The 23,597-nt window shown below is 42.3% G+C and overlaps 1 protein-coding gene across 1 annotated transcript in view; it reads left to right on the forward strand.

Annotated features, from left to right (window-relative positions):
- Positions 1-23,597, forward strand: part of LOC124598566 (Down syndrome cell adhesion molecule-like protein Dscam2) — a 366,134-nt gene that overhangs the window by 253,387 nt on the left and 89,150 nt on the right. Inside the window, exons 19-22 of the mRNA XM_047136009.1 lie at positions 1,920-2,024; positions 2,108-2,246; positions 12,533-12,679; positions 22,081-22,242. Of these exons, the coding sequence (XP_046991965.1) occupies positions 1,920-2,024; positions 2,108-2,246; positions 12,533-12,679; positions 22,081-22,242 (553 nt within the window). The remainder of the gene's footprint in view (positions 1-1,919; positions 2,025-2,107; positions 2,247-12,532; positions 12,680-22,080; positions 22,243-23,597) is intronic.

Here is a 23,597-nt window from a genome sequence, read left to right on the forward strand (position 1 = left end):
GAGAATCATTGAGGCAGAAAAAGAGGGGGGAAAAGCGGTTATTTAAGAATGTATCACATGCTTACAGATTACCAGGAAGGAGTTTTCTACGAAGGACAAAAGGAAACATCACGGAGTATAACACTATTAAGGACAAAGTTCAACGGAAAACTGTATTTTAACAACTTATATATTCAGATTTAATCTTTCCGTCAGCAGAGGAGTGTGCAGATCAGAACCTTTGTCCAGAAGTGCTTATCCTAAAAGGTATGTGGAGCGCTGCTGTGAAGCTTGGAACGTAGGAGACATGTAGCTACAGAACTGAAATTATGAGGGAGGGTGATGGGGGTGGGGATGGGTGGTGGGAGGGTCGCGAGTCGTGCTGGATTTCTCAGCCGGTAAGAATGTGCCTCTTAACGTCAAATATCCGGATACGAGACCAGATCTGATATACAGTTTTAATCCACTAGGAAGTTTCAAATCTGATGACGAAGATAAAATATGGTTTGACAGCTGTAGAATTTATGTGAAAATTATTCGGTACGACGACTACAACAGCTCTTCCTATAACAGGATGATTTTAGAATTTAGTTTTAAAATGTCAATAATGCTATTCTGTAGCAGATATTTTGATTACGTTGGCACAGAAAGAGAAAGCTCTCTGAGATAAATAAGTGAAAATAAAAAATTACTAATGCACTAATCGCGATTTCGAAAATGTAATAAAGGTCTAAGACTCTGATTACAGGTGAAAGTGCTCACGCGCAAGTCACAGAACACGAAAATGATTATCTTCTTTTTTTTAAGTAGCTTATATCAATCATCATCAACAAAAGCAAAACGAGGATAATGGAATGTAGTCTAAGAACGAGGATAATGGAATGTAGTCCAATTAAGTCGGGTGATGCTGAGCGAGTTAGATTAGGAAATGAGACACTTAAAGTAGTAAAGGAGTTTTGCTATTTGGGGAGCAAAATAGCTGATGATGGTCGAAGTAGAGAAGATATAAAATGTAGACTAGCAATGGCAAGGAAAGCGTTTCTGAAGAAGAGAAATTTGTTAACAGCGAGTATAGAATTAAATGTCAGGAAGTCACTTCTGAAAGTATTTGTATGGAGTGTAGCCATGTATGGAAGTGAAACATAGACGATAAATAGTTTGGAATAGAAGAGAATAGAAGCTTTCGAAATGTGGTGCTACAGAAGAATGCTGAAGATTAGATGGGTAGATCACATAACTAATGAGGAGGTATTGAATAGAATTGGAGAGAAGAGGAGCCTTTGGCACAACTCGACTAGAAGAAGGGATCGGTTGGTAGGACATGTTCTGAGGCATCGAGGGATCACCAATTTCGTATTGGAGGGCAGCGTTGAGGGTAAAAATCGCAGAGGGAGACCAAGAGATGAATACACTAAGCAGATTCAGAAGGATGTAGGCTGCAGTAGGTACTGGGAGATGAAGAGGCTTGCACAGGATAAAGCAGCATGGAGAGCTGCATCAAACCAGTCTCAAGACTGAAGACCACAACAACAACAACATATCAATCATGAACGAGGTGGTAGAAATTTAACAAGCCCCCATGCTGCTTGTGACCCTTTTTCCACTCGTAGCTTTCGACATTGGATTCCTTGGTTCTGTACATTTGACGTGAAACACTGTGCTTAATGTTCCAATCTGAATTACTTTCACATAATAATTCAGAATGCACAGCTAAATTCATTACCTTTATTACCATACATTTTTCTTCTCTTTACGTACTTTTTGCCACTGAAACACAGTATTACGCCGTCGTCGTGAAGACACTATACTGATCTATATTTTCTAATTTTAACACAATCTAGATCAAAATCTATAAACATTGTTTATTATTCAATTACTTTTTATTAGCATGCTAAGGAGGGACACCTGTGATGATGAATGATCAAATAGAAATCTTACAGGCACCACTGGCGGATACCTGGAATGGAGAGATACTGGGATACACAATATACTGGAATCCTCACAGAACTGTGTTTGATGAGACTAACAGTACAAATAAGCAAGAGGTTAGTCCATTTGTGCTTCATAAACGTCAACAGCATGCGCTTTAATTTTGTACTTGTCTTACCGCCCGTTTGTTGATTTACAGGTACGGGGATCGTCTACTACGGAACTCAGATTAAGACAACTGAAGAAATTCACAAAATATGATGTTTACGTACAGGCTTTCAATAGCATGGGAAGTGGACCGCTATCCTCAGCAGTCACTATTACTACGCGAGAAGGAGGTAACGTCCGCCAGCATAGAACTTGTATCTGGATAATATCTAAACGTTTCCACAACCGGAGTTTTTAATGTATTCGTAGTAGTACATTTATCAGAGTTAACTAGGATACGTGCAACTCAGCAGGCAAATACTTTTATCAGCGATTCGTATTCCACTGGTACCAACATAGTCGATTAGTTACCTCCCTTTTAGATTTCATTTTGAAAGTGCACGAAAATGGAGACAAATCTGACACACTGGTATATAGCGAGATAACACTTGCGAAAGTTGAGTCTACGAAGTGGGAGTCCCATCCCAGGCGAAGCCGTTACACGCACCAAGACGATATGAGGTATTTGCACAGCAAATGCGAATTCCATTTGACTTACATCTCAGTTTTAACTAATTACTCAGGAACCTTTGCGAAAAGTTCCAGCGGCAGTATTAACAAGCGTTATGTCAATGAACTCGTATATTCAAGAGATTTCTAATGTCATTAAAAGCAGTGTACCGTTCCATTAAAGAAATTACGTTTTTGTTTCAGTATCTCGGTTGAGACAAGATTGAAAAATACTGGACACTTCAAATAGATTCGTGCTCTGTCACAAGGCTATATATTCTACATATATGAAGATTGAAATCTAGGGTGAATTTAAACTTGCGCATAACACGCCCGCCCGGTTAGCCGTGCGGTTAACGCACTGCTTCCCGAGCGGGAAAGCGTGCCTGTCCGTTGCACGAATGCGCCTGGCGGATTAGTGTCGAGGTCCGGTGTGCCGGCCAGCCTGTGCACGGTTTTAAGGCGGTTTTCCATCTGCCTCGGAGAATGCAGGCTGGTTCCCCTTATTCCATCTCAGTTACACTGTGTCGGCGATTGCTGCGCAAACCTTGTCTCCACTTGCGCGTACCCCACAATTACTCTACCACGCAAACATTGGGGTTACGCTCTTCTGGAATGAGACGTTCCCAACGGTCCACTGGGGCCGAACCGCACAATAACCCTGAGTTCGATTTGGGGCGGCGGTGGGGTGAGTGGACTGCTGTAGCCTGTTGTGGGGATGTGTACCACTGAGGGATACGGCGGGGACGAAGCCTCTCCGCCGTTTCTAGGTCTCCAGTTAAATACATGCATACATAGGCATACCGCAAGAAAGGTTTTATTTTCAAAAGAACCAGCCAGTTACACAGTAATATAATTTTTACATGAATGCACATTCAGCCTTGGGGCACTTTTTACATTTACGTTTGGATCAAAGTTTACAAGTACCTTACATAACTGTTCAATCTACCTTCCAACGGACGCACGACAAACACCCAGAGTAAAATAAAACTCCCCCCATATTTTTGTAATCACATCTGGAGTGACAGACTGCTTTCGCTGCCGTTGTTATGTGTCGTTGCAGTTCGCGTTAATTCGAAGTTGTTAGGAGGGGAGCACATTAGACAAAGTAATTCACAATTTCCCACAAAATAAAATCACTTACGCTGAGGTCGGGTGACGTTGGAGCCTACTGGTGTAGTGCAAGATCCCTACTCAACTTACGCTTGATCCATCACCTGGGCAATTCATTGTCAACAGATAGTCTTACTGATGGATGACTTTTTGTAATGAGAGATGCCACAACTATCTAATGTAACCACCGCCATCTGCGACCTCAGTGGTGTAATGCGAGAGCTCATTGGAGGCCAGGATGGACGTCTGTTGTGTTTCCTGACGAAAGCCGGTTCTGCCTCACTGCCAGTGATGGCCGCGTGTTCGTTAGAAAGTGTTAGTCACACTTCATAACTAGTTTCGATCACGTTCAATTATCACGTTCAGATCGGATTAATAGCGAGTTGTGAGGAGTCAAATTTCGCATAACAGAACGTAATAATAAGCTGTAAAACAAAAGGAACAGCACTACAGAACGCTTGCAAGAACATTTTGCTGCAGCAAAATGCTGAAGTCGACTGAAGGTTGTCAAAAGTGGGCTGTACTATTGTTCCTTTTATTTTGCAACTTAATACTGTCTATTTGAATATTCACAACTCGCTATTAATCAGATCTGAAGTTGATCATTAAATTTGATCTAAAATGCATATCATATATGCCTAATAGCAGCTGACAAAACGTACACTTCGATTCTTGAGCCAGTGGGTTGGTTCTCGGTCCTGTTGAAAAATGAAATTCCTGGAATGTTCTCTAAATTCTGTAACATATCTGTGTGCGTTATTGCTGCAACTACCTCTCCAAAAAAAAAGAGAAAGAGTCGTAAACCTTTTCTCAGCAAATGGTGAAAACATCTTAAGAGTCTCTCGCGCTCGACTGTGGTATATGCCCACGTTCTTACATTGTGGCAGCTCACTTTTGCACTTAAATAGAATGTGAACTGTGGTTTTACCTGTCACTGGATGTCTAAATTCAATTCAACTCTGAGTTCCCATAAATTAAATGACACCCAATATCCATATAATGGATCTCATTGATTATAACGTCTAACACCCTACCACAACAAAGGTCAAAAATTAATTATGATTGTAGTGTTGCTCACGCTGCTAAATATTGCATTTTCGGGAAACAACAAAGTTATATTACGTGGCAGGTGTCATTAGAGAACAGTTAATGAAGTCATTTCTTGAAATAATGGATAAACTAGGCACTCATCTTTTCGTGTTTCCCACGCTGGTCTCGTTGTGAACTCATGACTCAATCGTCGAAAATCTAGGTAGTGATGATTCCAAGTTCGGATGCAAAGAGGCCTAGGTGTTATTCTGCGATATTCAGAAGTTTTATAGATGTGTTTCATAAACCATTCTTGAAGATTAAGCTTTTGCAAGTTAGGACAATGGTGATGTAAAAAAAGTAATCAGCACTTCGAATTTAAGCTACACTTCTTTTTTATTACTTTTGTTGCAATATCACGTAACTCGTTCCAAACCATCACTTCACAATATAAAACATACTTGAAAATATCTTTCTCACTGTTAAAGTTCACATTTCATAAACTGACTACAATTTGCGACTTTTTAACATGACGACCAAAGCTTGACTCTCTAATAACGGCTTACGCGCCCAAAAATCAGAGTTACAAGTACGTCAATGATCATAGTGACAAAAGAAAAAATACACATAAGAATAATATCATTGAAATATATACATATCGATGTATCGAAGTACCTCTACATTAATGAAATCATATCTGAATGTTGTCACGGAAATATGTTAACTATTTTACAGAAACACAGTAGAATATTGCTGGTATCGAGAGGTTCAGGTGAGGTGCCGTAATGGTTACGTAATTCAAGTACCATTACAAACGATAAATTACACCTATTTCGGGTGCAGACCATTCCAGGACTTTGGTCGCTGGGTTCACCTGTGCTATCGGTGTTACGTTCCACGTTTTTAAATAAGCAGAAAAATTCATTCATAGTACGTGGTTTATTAGAAGACACAGTTTACAGAAATTACTCCACAAGATCCACAGTGACAAACATTGTTGTTGTTGTGGTCTTCAGTCCTGAGACTGGTTTGATGCAGCTCTCCATGCTACTCTATCCTGTGCAAGCTTTTTCATCTCCCAGTACCTACTGCAACCTACATCCTTCTGAATCTGCTTAGTGTATTCATCTCTTGGTCTCCCCCTGCGATTTTTACCCTCCACGCTGCCCTCCAATACTAAATTGGTGGTCCCTTGATGCCTCAGAACATGTCCTACCAACCGATCCCTTCTTCTGGTCAAGTTGTGCCACAAACTTCTCTTCTCCCCAATCCTATTCAATACTTCCTCACTAGTTACGTGATCTACCCATCTAATCTTCAGCATTCTTCTGTAGCACCACATTTCGAAAGCTTCTATTCTCTTCTTGTCCAAACTATTTATCGTCCATGTTTCACTTCCATACATGGCTACACTCCATACGAATACTTTCAGAAATGACTTCCTGACATTTAAATCAATACTGGATGTTAACAAATTTCTCTTCTTCAGAAACGCTTTCCTTGCCATTGCCAGCCTACATTTTATATCCTCTCTACTTCGACCATCATCAGCTATTTTGCTCCCCAAATAGCAAAACTCCTTTACTACTTTAAGTGCCTCATTTCCTAATCTAATTCCCTCAACATCACCCGACTTAATTAGACTACATTCCATTATCCTTGTTTTGCTTTTGTTGATGTTCATCTTATATCCTCCTTTCAAGACACTGTCCATTCCATTCAACTGTTCTTCCAAGTCCTTTGCTGTCTCTGACAGAATTACAATGTCATCGGCGAACCTCAAAGTCCGAATTTTTCTTTTGTTTCCTTTACTGCTTGCTCAATATACAGATTGAACAACATCGGGGACAGGCTACAACCCTGTCTTACTCCCTTCCCAACCACTGCTTCCCTTTCATGTCCCTCGACTCTTATAACTGCCATCTGGTTTCTGTACAAATTGTAAATAGCCTTTCGCTCCCTGTATTTTACCCCTGCCACCTTTAGAATTTGAAAGAGAGTATTCCAGTCGACATTGTCAAAAGCTTTCTCTAAGTCTACAAATGCTAGAAACGTAGGTTTGCCTTTCCTTAATCTTTCTTCTAAGATAAGTTGTAAGGTCAGTATTGCCTCACGTGTTCCAGTGTTTCTACGGAATCCAAACTGATCTTCCCCGAGGTTGGCTTCTACTAGTTTTTCCATTCGTCTGTAAAGAATTCGTGTTAGTATTTTGCAGCTGTGACTTATTAAACTGATAGTTCGGTAATTTTCACATCTGTCAACACCTGCTTTCTTTGGGATTGGAATTATTATATTCTTCTTGAAGTCTGAGGGTATTTCGCCTGTTTCATACATCTTGCTCACTAGATGGTAGAGTTTTGTCAGGACTGGCTCTCCCACGGCCGTCAGTAGTTCCAATGGAATATTGTCTACTCCGGGGGCCTTGTTTCGACTCAGGTCTTTCAGTGCTCTGTCAAACTCTTCACGCAGTATCGTATCTCCCATTTCATCTTCATCTACATCCTCTTCCATTTCCATAATATTGTCCTCAAGTACATCGCCCTTGTATAGACCCTCTATATACTCCTTCCACCTTTCTGCTTTCCCTTCTTTGCTTAGAACTGGGTTTCCATCTGAGCTCTTGATATTCATACAAGTCGTTCTCTTATCTCCAAAGGTCTCTTTAATTTTCCAGTAGGCGGTATCTATCTTACCCCTAGTGAGATAGGCCTCTACATCCTTACATTTGTCCTCTAGCCATCCCTGCTTAGCCATTTTGCACTTCCTGTCGATCTCATTTTTGAGATGTTTGTATTCCTTTTTGCCTGTTTCACTTACTGCATTTTTATATTTTCTCCTTTCATCAATTAAATTCAATATTTCTACTGTTACCCAAGGATTTGTACTAGCCCTCGTCGTTTTACCTACTTGATCCTCTGCTGCCTTCACTACTTCATCCCTCAAAGCTACCCATTCTTCTTCTACTGTATTTATTTCCCCCATTCCTGTCAATTGCTCCCTTATGCTCTCCCTGAATCTCTGTACAACCTCTGGTTCTTTTAGTTTATCCAGGTCCCATCTCCATAAATTCCCACCTTTTTGGAGTTTCTTCAGTTTTAATCTACAGGTCATAACCAATAGATTGTGGTCAGAGTCCACATCTGCCCCTGGAAATGTCTTACAATTTAAAACCTGGTTCCTAAATCTCTGTCTTACCATTATATAATCTATCTGATACCTTTTAGTATCTCCAGGGTTCTTCCATGTATACAACCTTCTTTCATGATTCTTAAACCAAGTGTTAGTTATGATTATGTTGTGCTCTGTGCAAAATTCTACCAGGCGGCTTCCTCTTTCATTTCTGTCCTCCAATCCATATTCACCTACTATGTTTCCTTCTCTCCCTTTTCCTACACTCGAATTCCAGTCACCCATGACTATTAAATTTTCGTCTCCCTTCACAATCTGAATAATTTCTTTTATTTCATCATACATTTCTTCAATTTCTTCATCATCTGCAGAGCTAGTTGGCATATAAACTTGTACTACTGTAGTAGGTGTGGGCTTCGTATCTATCTTGGCCACAATAATGCGTTCACTATGCTGTTTGTAGTAGCTTACCCGCATTCCTATTTTCCTATTCATTATTAAACCTACTCCTGCATTACCCGTATTTGATTTTGTGTTTATAACCCTGTAGTCACCTGACCAGAAGTCTTGTTCCTCCTGCCACCGAACTTCACTAATTCCCACTATATCTAACTTCAACCTATCCATTTCCCTTTTTAAATTTTCTAACCTACCTGCCCGATTAAGGGATCTGACATTCCACGCTCCGATCCGTAGAATGCCAGTTTTCTTTCTCCTGATAACGACATCCTCTTGAGTAGTCCCCGCCCGGAGATCCGAATGGGGGACTATTTTACCTCCGGAATATTTTACCCAAGAGGACGCCATCATCATGTAATCATACAGTAAAGCTGCATGCCCTCGGGAAAAATTACGGCTGTAGTTTCCCCTTGCTTTCAGCCGTTCGCAGTACCAGCACAGCAAGGCCGTTTTGATTATTGTTAGAAGGCCAGATCAGTCAATCATCCAGACTGTTGCCCTTGCAACTACTGAAAAGGCTGCTCCTGACAAACATAGGCCATGTTATTTCACGGTTCCAAATTAATATTGGCAGACAGTCACAAAAAATACACTAATTGTAGATATTAGCACCTAAGTAAATTTAATTTCACCCTTAACCACCGTTGGAATCTATTTATAGACCTGCTCTCCCCACCAACTTGGGGAATGTGCGGTCACAAAAACAAACTATAAATACACTGACGGAAAAAATCCGAACATCTAGAAATAGTCAGTGTAGAGTAATGAAGTTTCGGGACTACGTTTGTCTAGGAAGTGATTGATGATACAAGATCACAGGTTAACGTAAGTGCGAGAAAAGCCATTTCAAATGTGAAATACTCTTAAAGTAATTACGGGGTAACCGGTAGAATGTTGAATGCAAACGTGCATATGTGGATGCATTGCGTCGTACAGATGTCCGATGTCAGTATGTGGGGTAGAGTTCCACGCCTGTTGCACTTAGTCGGTCAGTATAGGGGCCGTTAATGCTGGTTGGATGACACTGGAGTTGTCGTCCGATGACGGAGATGATAGATAAACTCCAGTGGAAGACTCAGCATGAGAGATGTTCAGTAGCTCGGTACGGGCTTTTGGTGAAGTTTCGAGAACATACCTTCACCGAGGAGTCAAGCAGCATATTGCTCCCTCCTACGTATATCTCGCGAAGAGACCATGAGGATAAAATCAGAGAGATTAATGTCCACACAGAGGCATACCGACAATCTTTCTTTCCACGAACAATATGAGACTGGAATAGAAGGGAGAACCGATAGACGTACTCAAGGTACCCTCCGCCACACATCGTCAGGTGGCTTGCGGAGTATGGATGTAGATGTAAATGTAGACGACGTCCCATACGTGCTTGACTGGCGACAGATTTGGTAATCGAGCAGGCCAAGGCAATATGTCGACACTCTGTAGAGCATGTTGGGTTACAACAGCGGTATGTGGGCGAGCGTTATCCTATTGTAAAACACTCTCTGGAAGACTGTTCATGAATGGCAGCACAGAAGGTCGAATCACCAGATTGGCATACAGATTCTCAGGCAGGGTGAGTGGGATAACCATGAGAGTGCTCCTGGTGTCATACGAAATGGCACCCCAGGCCATAACTCCAGGTGTGGGTCCAGTGTGTCTAGCACGAAGCAGGTTGGCTGCAGGCGCTCACCTGACCTCCTCCTGACCAACACACGGTCATCACTGGCACTGAGGCAGAATCAACTTTCGTTAGGGAACACAACAGACCTCCGTCCTTTCCCTCGATGAGCTCTCGCATTACATTACTCAAGTCACAACTGGCGGTGGTTTGGGGTCAGTGGAGTGCACAGTACACGCTCTCTGGCTCGGAGCTATCCTTGAAGTAACCGGTTTGTAACAGCTCGTTGTCTCAATGTTGTGCCAAATGCAGCTCAGATTTCTGCTGCAGACGTAGTGCTGTGCACCACAGCCATACGTCAGACACGACGGTCTTACCTCTCGGTAGTGCCAAGTGGCTGCTCCGTCCCGTCTTCTTCCGACCGCACCTCCCCGTCACCACCACTGCCAGCCAAGTCTTTGAGCAACATCGCGGAAGAAACATCCAGCTTCTCTTAACCCTTTCAGGACATCATTCAAACTCAGTGTTGTGCTGATAACGGCGTCTTTGCCGCCTTAAAGGCATTCTTGACGAGCGTCAAACAATCTCATCTAACAATCCCAAAGGTAACTACAGCTCACGACCATTACAGTGTGTATTTAAAACAAACCTGATGTGTAACCTCATACCGCCACTCTTAAGCAGTTGGCGTGAAATTTGAACAGGTGTCATCTTTCAGAGGTAGCAACAAGCCTACCAAATTTCGTTTATCTCACACAACTGGTTCTTGCTGGTAGGACTTTTTTCCGTCAGTGTATGTACATCATATTATAAGTGAGCTCCCTTATGGCTAGCACTGTTTAAATTTACATTAGTTTTTACGTAAAAGAGTTTGTGGTGTGTATATTGCAGGAATCGTACTGTACACTAATGTGATAGCAACCATATTTGAGTCGTCTATTATTTTCCCAAATCGGTCACGAGCTTAGTGAAATAAAACGATTGTAATTTTTAGGAAGTGCAAAAAGGACTGTAAAATGTTTTTTAAAGTTTCTCATCTTAAAGTATTTATTGCACTTATTCCAGAAATGGTCTTAGATTTAAGACAGCCAAATTTCCAAATTCATCGATTATTTAATATTGAGATTATTCTTAATGTCGATTCACCTGATACGCTTGGTATCCAGTTGTAGGTGTAAAACAGTATCCTTTGTCCTTTAACATAAGTTGAATGACGTATGTATTTGTAAACATCGTTTAATTGGATTTTAATATTTCATAGCACATTCCAGTGTCTTTAAATCATATTATTTTCTAATCTGGTTAAAGATATTAGTTGCTACAGAGCTTCGATTTAGCGTGGTCAGATATGACGATACGGATTCAGTTGGTTTCAATATCAGAAATGCAGATTTCTTACAAGGATCTGAAAACACAATTCCAGAAGGTTTCTCTGGTATCTACGGAATCACCAAACAGTCAGCAATGTTGTGTTGATATTAGAAACAAGTCTTGCGTGTAATAGAAACAAAATTTACGAAGGTTAGGATCAAAGAGCCTCTTGCAAGGTGTTGCGATCAACTTTATTTCGATAATCGATAACCGATTACTTAAATTACATATCAAGTCTCATGCCTTAAAACTAAACGTGAATGGAAACTTATGTTCCATCTCCTTGTCCCGAATGGGTTTTCAGAACTCTGTACGTTGTTATGTATCACCATCATGAACTGCTTGTAGCAGCTGAATCCTGTGAGAATCGAAGAATAAACATTGACACAAAACAAGCGAAATATACTCATGAGGAATGGGCTGCCACGACAAGTAGACTGCTGTGGACTAGGTGCAAAATGGCGACCTGTTGAGTTCTCCCTATAGAAACAAACAATCTTGAAACTGCTGGCGCTGTCGCCGAATGCTTTGAGCCGCAAGAGGTGCAATGCTACACCCTCGACGGAAACGGCGTCGCACATTTGCAACTGAATCACACCTGTTGAAACAGAGAGCGCAAAACGTCTTTTCTTACTGTGTTTTCGTCGTCTCGACTCAACGCATATTGGTTAATGAACCAGAGAGCAAGCGAGGTAGTTGCACGGGACGCCTCTATCGTCATCCAGACGAACCGGAAACCTAAAACTCGCGCCAAGTTAAGTCTTTGTTTTCGAAACTTAAGAAACAATTCCATTATTACTTGGACGTATTAAAAATTACAATCATTTGCTTCCCATGGTGAAAATGGAGCTGCCTTTCAATAAATTTGTGTATGTGGCACCCGCTGTGCAAAAACGTATTCGAACTTCAATTTCAAATTTATGTCAAGTTTCTATATTTATTCATGTGAAAAATGGGAAATCGGATGAAAGTTTTTGATAAAACCTTCTATTAACCAGCTTGTATTAACCATGTAATAAAATCACGTGTGGCTCTGCGCTTCGATATCTTGTGCCGCTCTCGAAGTACAGGGGTGATGCGGTTTCCAAGTCTCACTCTTTACGGAGGTATTACTCAAGTACATCTTACTGGTACCACTTGTTCTCGTGAAATTACTGTTAAGTTGTGCTTTCAGGATTTTTGTTACATGTCATACTGTGAAAATCGATCTAGGAGATTATGAGAGGAGCACCTCCTTCCATCTTCTAGTTCCAGAAGCTTCCCCGGAGAACATAACCTGTTCTGCGCTCTCGTCACAAAGCGTCAAGGTCAGCTGGTCACCACCACCTCCCCAAAATCATGGCGGCATCATACGTGGATACAAAGTCATATACAGGCCTGTTGTTACCGATCACAGTAAGTTACACCGTTTATCACCTGTGTCTAATGCTGCTTCTAGAATTATTTATCAATGTATTGCTATTGCTAACATGATATATTAAATGTATTCTGTACTTACGTAACCTTCACTACAGAAACGTTATAGCAAGTTTTTACATTTATGAAATATACAGGGTGAGTCACCTAACGTTACCGCTGGATATATTTCGTAAACCACATCAAATACTGACAAACCGATTCCACAGACCGAACGTGTGGAGAGGGGCTAGTGTAATTGTTTAATACAAACCATACAAAAATGCACGGAAGTATGTTTTTAACACAAACCTACGTTTTTTTAAATGGAACCCCGTTAGTTGTGTTAGCACATCTGAACATATAAACAAATACGTAATCAGTGCCGTTTGTTGCATTGTAAAATGTTAATTACATCCGGAGATATTGTAACCTAAAGTTGACGCTTGAAACCTCCGACGTTCAGTTGCGTGTTGTAACAAACAGCTGCAACATACATCGCGTTTCTACAGAATGATCTGCCAATGTTGCTCGAAAATGTCCCACTGGAAACGCGTCGACGTATGTGGTATTAGCATGATGGTGCACCTGCACATTCCGCAATTAACACTAGGCTAGCCCTTGACAGGATGTTCGACGGGCGTTTCATAGGACGTGGAGGACGCATAAATTGGCCAGCCCGTTCTCCTGATCTTACACCTCTGTGGGGTACGTTAAAGGAGAATGTGTACCGTGATGTGCCTACAACCCCAGAGGATATGAAACAACGTATTGTGGCAGCCTGCGGCGACATTACACCAGATGTACTGCGGCGTGTACGACATTCATTACGCCAGAGATTGCAATTGTGTGCAGCAAATGATGGCCACCACATTGAACATCTATTGGCCTGACATGTCGGGACACACTCTATTCCACTCCGTAATTGGAAACGGAAACGACGTACGTACGTGTACCTCACACCTCATGGTAATGTACATGTACCTCAGTGAAAAAGACCAATAAAAGGGCGTTAGCATGTGGACGTAATGTGCTGTTCCACTCTCTCCTGTAGCTAAGGTCCATCACCGTTCCCTTTGGATCCCTACGTAATTCGGTGCTCTCCGATACACACGATCGAACAGCGTAGGAGTGGTACTCAAGCGTCAACTTTAGGTTACAATATCTCCGGATATAATTAACATTTTACAATGCAACAAACGGCACTGATTACGTATTTGTTTATATTTTCATATGTGCTAACAAAACTAACGGGGTTCCATTTAAAAAAACGTAGGTTTGTGTTAAAAAAACATACTTCCGTGCATTTTTGTATGGTTTGTATTAAACAATTACACTAGCCCCTCTCCTCACGTTCGGTTTGTGGAAGCGGTTCGTCAGTATTTGAATTGGTTTACGAAATATATCCAGCGGTAACGTTAGGTGACTCACCCTGTATATCAAAAACATTATACCTCTCAATATTTATGTCAACTACTTCTACCACCACATGTGGTATTTATTTTCTATTGTGAACAGTTACAGGAGTTCCGTTTCGTAGTAATGTATGTGCAAAATGTTCCAAATTAACTGTTGTTCCTCATGTACCCACAACACTACTAATTTATCATGTGTCATAGTCTTTCAAAACCACTTGCCTTCTTTATGGAGGTTCCTTGTTACTTGTTAATCATTCATTGTTGTCATAACTTTTTATTTATATTTACAGGTACTGAATGAAGACTGTTAGTTTTGTCAGTTTTCTGAATATTTCGAGCTGTTCATAAAACCTCAGTGTTTTCAGTTCTCTTGGGATATTGCAAGTCACTTTTTCATTTTGTTTCACCTTCGCCGTTTTCGGACGAGCTGTTTCATTTTCCCGACTGAGTAGTGTCCTGTATAGAGTACTGTTATTCCGTTGCTTCCTGAATTACCACCGCAATAACATTCTGGCCTTAAGATGCCACAGATGAAACTGATTATCAGAAAGAATAATAATAAACAAGTGATTTGGACTAAGTCAGTATTAATTAATCTTTTCAGTCGCTGAAATTCCGAGGAAAATAAGAGCTGCAAATAAATTTTGTGTTTCTTTCCTCGTAATTATGTATGTTGGGTTTCACTTCTAAAATAAAATCCTTTCTTTTGGGTTTATCATTGAACCCAAACAATAAATCTAGCAATATGAGTTTGAAACGTTAATGCCTATACACTGCAGAGCCAAAACATTTTGACGACCTGCTTAACAGCATGGTGGTCCACTTTCAGCTCTCAATACAGCAGCGATTTTGCGTGATGTGGATTCGACAGTTCCTTGATAGCTTCCCGAAGGTTTCTTGCAACAAATGACAAATCACGCAATTCCAGGAAGTTATACAGGGCGTTCCATTGAGCGTGACCGGGCGAAATATCTCACGAAATAAGAGTCAAACGAAAACACTACAAAGCACGAAACTTGTCTAGCTCAAAGGGGGAAACCAAATGGCGCTATTGTTGGCCTGATAGATGGCACTGCCATAGGTCAAACGGATATCAACTGCGTTTTTTTAAAAATAGGAACCCCCATTTTTTATTACATATTCATGTAGTACGCAAAGGAATACGAATGTTTTATTTGGATCACTTTTTTCGCTTTGTGATAGATGGCGCTGTAATAGTCACAAACATATGGCTCACAATTTTAGACGAACAGTTGGTAACAGGTAGGTTTTTTAAATTAAAATACAGAACGTAGATACGTTTGAACATTTTATTTCGGTTGTTCCAATGTGATACATGTTCCTTTGTGAACTTATCATTTCTGAGAACGCATGCTGGTTACCTGTAAATACCACATTAATGCAATAAATGCTCAAAATGATGTCCGTCAACCTCAATGCATTTGGCAATACGGGTAACTACACTCCTCTCAACAGCGAGTAGTTCACCTTCCGAAATGTTCGCACATGCATTGATAATACGCTGACGCATGTTGTCAGGCGTTGTCGGTCGATCACGATAGCAAATATCCTTCAACTTTCCCCATAGAAAGAAATCCGGGGACGTCAGATCTGGTGAAGGTGCGGGCCATGGTATGGTGTTTCGACGACCAATCCACCTGTCATGAAATATGCTCTTCAATACCGCTTCAACCACACGCGAGTTATGTGCTGGACATCCATCATGTTGGAAGTACATCGCCATTCTGTCATGCAGTGAAACATCTTGTAGTAACATCGGTAGAACATTAAGTAGGAAATCAGCCTGTATTGCACCATTTAGATTGCCATCGATAAAATGGGAGCCAATTATCCTTCCTCCCACAATGCCGCACCATATATTAACCCACCAAGTTCGCTGATGTTCCACTTGTCGCAGCCATCGTGGATTTTCCGTTGCCCAATACCGCTGTTGGTGAATGACGCTTCGTCGCTAAATAGAACGCGTGCAAAAAATCTTTCATCGTCCCGTAATTTCTCTTGTGCCCAGTGGCAGAACTGTACACGACGTTCAAAGCCGTCGCCATGCAATTCCTGGTGCGTAGAAATATGGTACGGGTGCAATCGATGTTGATGTAGCATTCTCAACACCGACGTTTTTGAGATTCCCGATTCTCGCGCAGTTTGTCTGCTACTGATGTGCGGATTAGCCGCGACAGCAGCTAAAACACCTACTTGGGCATCATCATTTGTTGCAGGTCGTGGTTGACGTTTCACATGTGGCTAAACACTTCCTGTTTCCTTAAATAACGTAACTATCCGGCGAACGGTCCGGACCCTTGGATGATGTCGTCCAGGATACCGAGCAGCATACATAGCACACGCCCGTTGGGCATTTTCATCACAATAGCCATACATCAACACGATATCGACTTTTTCCGCAATGGGTAAACGGTTCATTTTAACACGGGTAATGTATCACGAAGCAAATACAGTCCGTGTTACGTGATACCACGTATATATACGTTTGTGACCATTACAGCGCCATCTATCACAAAGCGAAAAGAGTGGTCCAACTAAAACATTCATATTTATTTACGTACTACACGAATATGTAATAAAAATGTGGGTTGCTATTTAAAAACCGAGCGAGGTGGCGCAGTGGTTAGACACTGGACTCGCATTCGGGAGGACGACGGTTCAATCCCGCGTCCGGCCATCCTGATTTAGGTTTTCCGTGCTTTCCCTAAATCGCTCCAGGCAAATGCCGGGATGGTTCCTTTCAAAGGGCACGGCCGGCTTCCTTCCCCGTCCTTCCCTAATCCGATGAGACCGATGACCTCGCTGTCTGGTCTCCTTCCCCGAAACAACCAACCAACCTATTGAAAAAGACGCGGTTCATATACGTTTGACCTATGGCAGCGCCATCTAGCCGGCAAACAAGAGCGCCATCTGGTTTCCCCCTTCAAGCTAGACGAGTTTCGTTCTTTGTAGTTTTTTCCTTTGATGCTTATTTCGTGAGATATTTGGCCCGGTCACTATCAATGGACCATCCTGTATACACTGATACGCCAAAACATTATGACCACAGCCCACTGTGACGTTGATGCCGCTTGTTGGCGTTGAGGGCACGTGACACGGTAACAAAAGTATCTAGGTCGAGCAGACACGAAGGAGGTATCACTCTAGCGAAGATATGGGTCGCAAATGTGGAAATCCGTTGAGATTAGCGACTTTGACAACGGGTAGATTATTATTACACGAAGCCTGTGAAGGAGTAGTTCGAAAACTGTGTGTGATCATCTACGGAAAGAGGCAGAAGGACAGTGAAACTACCACTAGGCGCTAAATGGTTGGACGTCCACGACTCTTCACACGACGTGGGGTTCGGAGGCTCGTCTGCTCTGTAAAATAGGACAGGTGGTGATCCGTGGCATCTCTGCTGAAAGAGCAAAATGCTGGTGCACGCACAAGTGTTTCGGATCACCACGTTCATCGTACGCTGTTGAACATGGAGCTCCGCAGCAGACTACCCCCACTGTTCATATATTGACCCACAGACATCGTCAATTACGATTGCAGTGGGCATGGGACCGTCGAGATTCGACCGTCGATCAATGGAAACGTTTCGGCTATTCGGATGAATCACATTTTTGCTACACTAGTCCGATGGTCGTCTCCATAAACGCCGTCACCGGAGTGTACGACGGCTCGAAACGTGCAGCGCGCCGCTACGCTTGCTGGTGGGAGCAGTATTATGCTATGGGAGACATTCTCCTACGCTTGCATGGGACTCGACTTAGTAATCGAAGACGCGCTGACGGCTGCGAACCTCCTGCATCCCTTCATGGGTTGTTTTGGGGGTGGAGACCAGACAGCGAGGTCATCGGTCTCGTCGGAATAGGGAAGGATGGGGAAGGAATTCGCCCGTGCCCTTTGAAAGGAACCTGGAGCAATTTAGGGAAATCACTGGAAACCTAAATCAGCATGGCCCGACGCGGGATTGAACCGTTGTCCTCCCGCATGCGAGTCACCCATACATCTTCATGCCTTCCCCGAGGGTGGTGTCATCTTTCAGCAGTATAACTGTCAGTGTCTCGGAGCCAGAAACATGTTGCAGTGGTTTGAGAAGCATTTTAATTAACTCCCGATGATCTCCCGGTGACCAAATTCGCCTTATGTAAATCCTGTGGAACACATATGGGTCACTGCCGTGCGACATCACGCTAATCAGCGGCCCATTATTTACGCGAATTACATGGCCATATACCTCCACAAATTTACCAGCAAACCGTCGGATCCCTCATACACAGAAACAGTTATGTATTTCGTTTCAAAGACGGACAAACAACCAGCTAAGAAGTTGGTCATAATGTTTTGTATCATGAGTGTAGAGTGATTATAATTAAACTTTCGCTACTTGAGAGGTACCACATGAAAAACGTTTGATCGTAGGACAATGATGCTTTGTGGAAACGTTTTCAAGGACATGCGCAAGAGGAAAGACAAATAAACCACTGAAGTAATTCATTTTAATTTCCACATGTGAGAATAACATTTGTTAATCGCATACTGTATTCACGTTCCGTGTTACAAACGTTGCTCAATGTGACAACCATGAGCATCGACGACTGCTGCCCGAAACACCTTGGATGGGATGCTAGCCACCTCCCTCCCTATGCTCATCTTCAACCTTCAACACGTGTTAGTGTCCTGTTGACAAACCCTGTCCTTCAGGTAACCACACACCCAGAAATCACAGGGGTTCAGATCTGATGATCTCGGTGGGCACGCTCTATTAGATTAAATTAGATCAGATTAGATTAATACTAGTTCCATGGATCATGAATACGATATTTCGTAATGATGTGGAACGAGTCAAATTTTCCAATACATGACATAATTAAGTTAATTTAACAACATACTTAAGTTAATATAACAACTTTTTTATTTTTCTGTTTTTTTATTTTTTTATTTTTTATTTTTTATTTTTTTTATTTTTTATTTTTAATATATTTTGTTTTTTTTTTCTTTTTTTTCTTAATTTATATCTAAAATTTCCTCTATGGAGTAGAAGGAGTTGTCATTCAGAAATTCTTTTAATTTCTTCTTAAATACTTGTTGGTTATCTGTCAGACTTTTGATACTATTTGGTAAGTGACCAAAGACTTTAGTGCCAGTATAATTCACCCCTTTCTGTGCCAAAGTTAGATTTAATCTTGAATAGTGAAGATCATCCTTTCTCCTAGTATTGTAGTTACGCACACTGCTATTACTTTTGAATTGGGTTTGGTTGTTAACAACAAATTTCATAAGAGAGTATATATACTGAGAAGCTACTGTGAATATCCCTAGATCCTTAAATAAATGTCTGCAGGATGATCTTGGGGGACTCCAGCTATTATTCTGATTACACGCTTTTGTGCAATAAATACTTTATTCCTCAGTGATGAATTACCCCAAAATATGATGCCATATGAAAGCTATGGAACGATCAGCCAGTGTTCGCTCTTCCACAAATGTGTTACGGAGTGACTAAGCGAGCAACGTGAGGTGGAGCCCCATCATGCAGCAAAACGGTTGAGCAATTGAGTCCAAAGCTCCCCTTTCCGTAGAGCAGGGATCACATGTTGCAGAAGCACCTCACAGCACCTTGTGACATTCACACAGCATACCTTTGGTTCAAATGGTTCAAATGGCTCCGAGCACTATGCGACTTAACTTCTGAGGTCATCAGTCGCCTAGAACTTAGAACTACTTAAACATAACTAACCTAAGGACAGGCAGGATTCGAGCCAGGATTCGAATCTGCGACCGTAGCGGTCGCTCGGCTCCAGACTGTAGCGGCTAGAACCGCACGACCACTCCGGCCGGGCCATACCTTTGGTCCATGGAGACCAAGTTTTACGTTTTACGGTAAGACGTGATACTAATACTACTAACAATGTTAATCCTGCAACGCACAGTCTGAACACCATTCCTACAAAGTTGGATACATTCTACACTGGCTCTTGCAGCGAAAGTTTAATTATGACCACCCTGTACAATATACGTAGTAGTGTGCTCCCTGCCGCCGTTGGATAAGCACCTGCCAGCAGCAAGTCGTATACTCTTAGCTCACTTATTTGTTACATAGTTTAACTCTTAATTTCTTTGCGTGTTTTTGGGTACTTGTATTGTTTAATTCATAAATTTCTGCTGTATTATAGTATTTGAGAGTTGTAGCATCGCGCTTTAGTACCTGAATAGTGTAAAATCGCGTAGTCTCCTTCTGCCGCCGAGCAGTGTGTCAGCAGTGCGCAAGTAGCAGCATTACTGCATTTACTAGGCAGTCATGTATTTTAATAACCGCTTAAATTTTGTGTCGAATTGTTTGTGCTCTCCGTAGATTATTCCAGACGTTCTTTGCACAACAGTTTTTAGCATGGATAGGGACTGTGACTGCTGTGTTCGAATGCGGGCTGAGTTAGCATCCCTTCGCTCCCAGCTTCAGGCAGTGTTGGCTTCGGTCACACAGCTTGAGGCTGTTGCCAATGGGCATCACTGTGGGCGTCCGGATGGGGGTTTGTCGGAGACGGCCAGCTCGTCCCACGTATCGGACCACGACTGTGGCTGCCCGGGATACTGCCCACATCGAGGCTGATCCCTCACCTGTGGTAGAGTGGGAGGTCGTCTCGAGGTGTGGCAGGGGGCGAAAGACATTCCGGAGGGCTGAACAGAACGCCTATCCAGTTTGTCTGACGAACCGGTTTCAGGCTCTGTCTCCGGCTGATACTGATCTTTGGCCGGACATGGCTGCTTGTCCTGTTCCAGAGGTTGCCCCTCTGTCTGCAAGATCTGGGCAGTCGCAGAGGGTGGGCTTACTGGTAGTTGGGAGCTCCAAGGTCAGGCACATAAGGGGGCCCCTTAGGGAAATGGCAGCAAAAGAGGTGAAGAAAACCAATGTGCACTCCGTGTGCATACCAGGGGTAGTCATTCCAGATGTGGAAAGGGTCCTTCCGGATGCCATGAAGGGTACAGGGTGCACCCATCTGCAGGTGGTCGCTCATGTCGGCACCAATGATGTGTGTCGCTATGGATCGGAGGAAATCCTCTCTGGCTTCTGGCGGCTATCTGATTTGGTGAAGACTGCAAGTCTCGCTAGCGGGATGAAAGCAGAGCTCACCATCTGCAGCATCGTCGACAGGACTGACTGCAGACCTTTGGTAGTGACCCTTAACATAGAAAAATGTAATGTATTGTGAATACATAGAAAGAAGGGTCCTTTATTGTATGATTATGTGAAAGCGGAACAAACACTGGTAGCAGTTACTTCTGTAAAATATCTGGGAGTATGCGTGAGGAATGATTTGAAGTGGAATGATCACATAAAATTAATTGTTGATAAGGCGGGTACCAGGTTGAGATTCATTGGGAGAGTCCTTAGAAAATGTAGTCCATCAACAAAGGAGGTGGCTTGCAAAACACTCGTTCGACCTATACTTGCGTATTGCTCATCAGTGTGGGATCCGTACCAGGTCGGGTTGACAGAGGAAATAGAGAAGATCCAAAGAAGAGCGGAGCGTCTCGTCACAGGGTTATTTGGTAACCGTGATAGCATTACGGAGATGTTTAATAAACTCAAGTGGCAGACTCTGCAAGAGAGGCGCTCTGCATCGCGGTGTTGCTTGCTGTCCAGGTTTCGAGAGGGTGTGTTTCTGGATGAGGTATCGAATATATTGCTTCCCCCTACTTATACCTCCCGAGGAGATCACGAATGTAAAATTAGAGAGATTCGAGCGCGCACGGAGGCTTTCCGGCAGTCGTTCTTCCCGCGAACCATACTCGACTGGAACAGGTAAGGGAGGTGATGACAGTGGCACGTAAAGTGCCCTCCGCCACACACCATTGGGTGGTTTGCGGAGTATAAATGTAGATGTAGATGTATTATCTCAAATGCTGTCCTGCATGAACAATTCTACTGGAGTACATCCCAACACCTGAATTCCAATTAAATACTTTCAGATTTTCGAACGGTAGGAAGTGAAGTGAAGAGGACGCCCAATTTGGAAACCTACCTGCATGGCCTTCTCAAGTTCACAAACTACACCCTGAGGTTGTTGGCTTTCACAAATGTTGGAGACGGAGTCATGAGCCACGCTGTCTTCTGCTCAACAGAACAGGATGGTAGGTTAACATCTCAATAATTCTCCTTATATTTAATAGTTTTGTATTTAATAGTTAAAAAGTAGAAAGTAATTATTTAAATAAAAATTCATTTTTGATTTGTTGTTGTTGTGGTCTTCAGTCCAGAGACTGGTTTGATGCAGCTCTCCATGCTACTCTATCCTGTGCAAGCTTCTTCATCTCCCAGTACCTAATGTAACCTACATCTTCTGAATCTGCTCAGTGTATTCATCTCTTGGTCTCCCTCTACGGTTTTTACCCTCCATGCTGCCCTCCAATACTAAATGTCCTACTAAATGTCCTACCAACCGATCCTTTCTTCCAGTTAAGTTGTGCCACAAATTACTCTTCTCCCCAGTTCTATTCAATACCTCCTCATTAGTTACGCGATCAGTTCTCAACTGGTGACAGATTCGGCGACCTTGTTAGGGTTAGCCAAGCACGAAGACAATCAGTAGTATCTGGCACCATATGCGGGAGAGCGTTATCTTGCTGAAATGTAAGCTCATGATGACGTACCAAGAAGGGAAACAAAACGTGGCTTACAATATCGTCGACGTACCACTGTGTTTTAAGGAAGCCGTGGATGACAACCAGAAGGGTCCCACTATGAAAAGAAACCGCACCCAAGACCACCACTCCTGTTTCTCGGCCGTATGGTGGGCGACAGTCAGCCAGGAATCTCATTGACTGGAATATAATCGCCTTTAGTGATTAGCTACTCTTCAGTTTTTTTTTATTTAAAAATTTCAAACGAGAAGTCTGAACACACATTCGATATATTTCGTAAACGAACGACAACAGGCATAATTACCCACGACCAATCATACCATCCTGGTGCACACAGACTCGTATATTTTCATTCTATGATAAACGCATTGATCAACTTACCGCTGGAAAAGAAAAAAATTGAGAAAGAACTAGATCTTCTCCGAAACATGGCTAAAAATAGCGGTTATCCTAAAAACTAGTGGATACTTTATTCGAAAAGAAAACCGATCAAACACATGCCAATCCCTAGATGAAACAACTTTAACCAGTGACACAAATGAAGAAAAGAAAAATAAAGTTCTTGTATGGCTATATCTAGCTATTGTTCCAGACAAAATTACTGGATGTTTCAAGAACACAAAATTATACAGTAGGTACAGGAGCACTGAGAATCTACAACCATTAATGAGACACATACCAACTAAGTCAGATCATTTTCGATGCCAGGAATCAACAAAATTAACTGCGAACACTCCTCATATTTTTATATCGGACAAACAGGAAGGAGAGTTAGTACACAGTTTAAACAACACACGACAATAAGCGATAGTAACCCGTCCGCCTTCGCTGCACACGCCTGACAC

The sequence above is a fragment of the Schistocerca americana genome, chromosome 1, assembly GCF_021461395.2.
Source record: "Schistocerca americana isolate TAMUIC-IGC-003095 chromosome 1, iqSchAmer2.1, whole genome shotgun sequence".
NCBI lineage: Eukaryota > Metazoa > Arthropoda > Insecta > Orthoptera > Acrididae > Schistocerca > Schistocerca americana.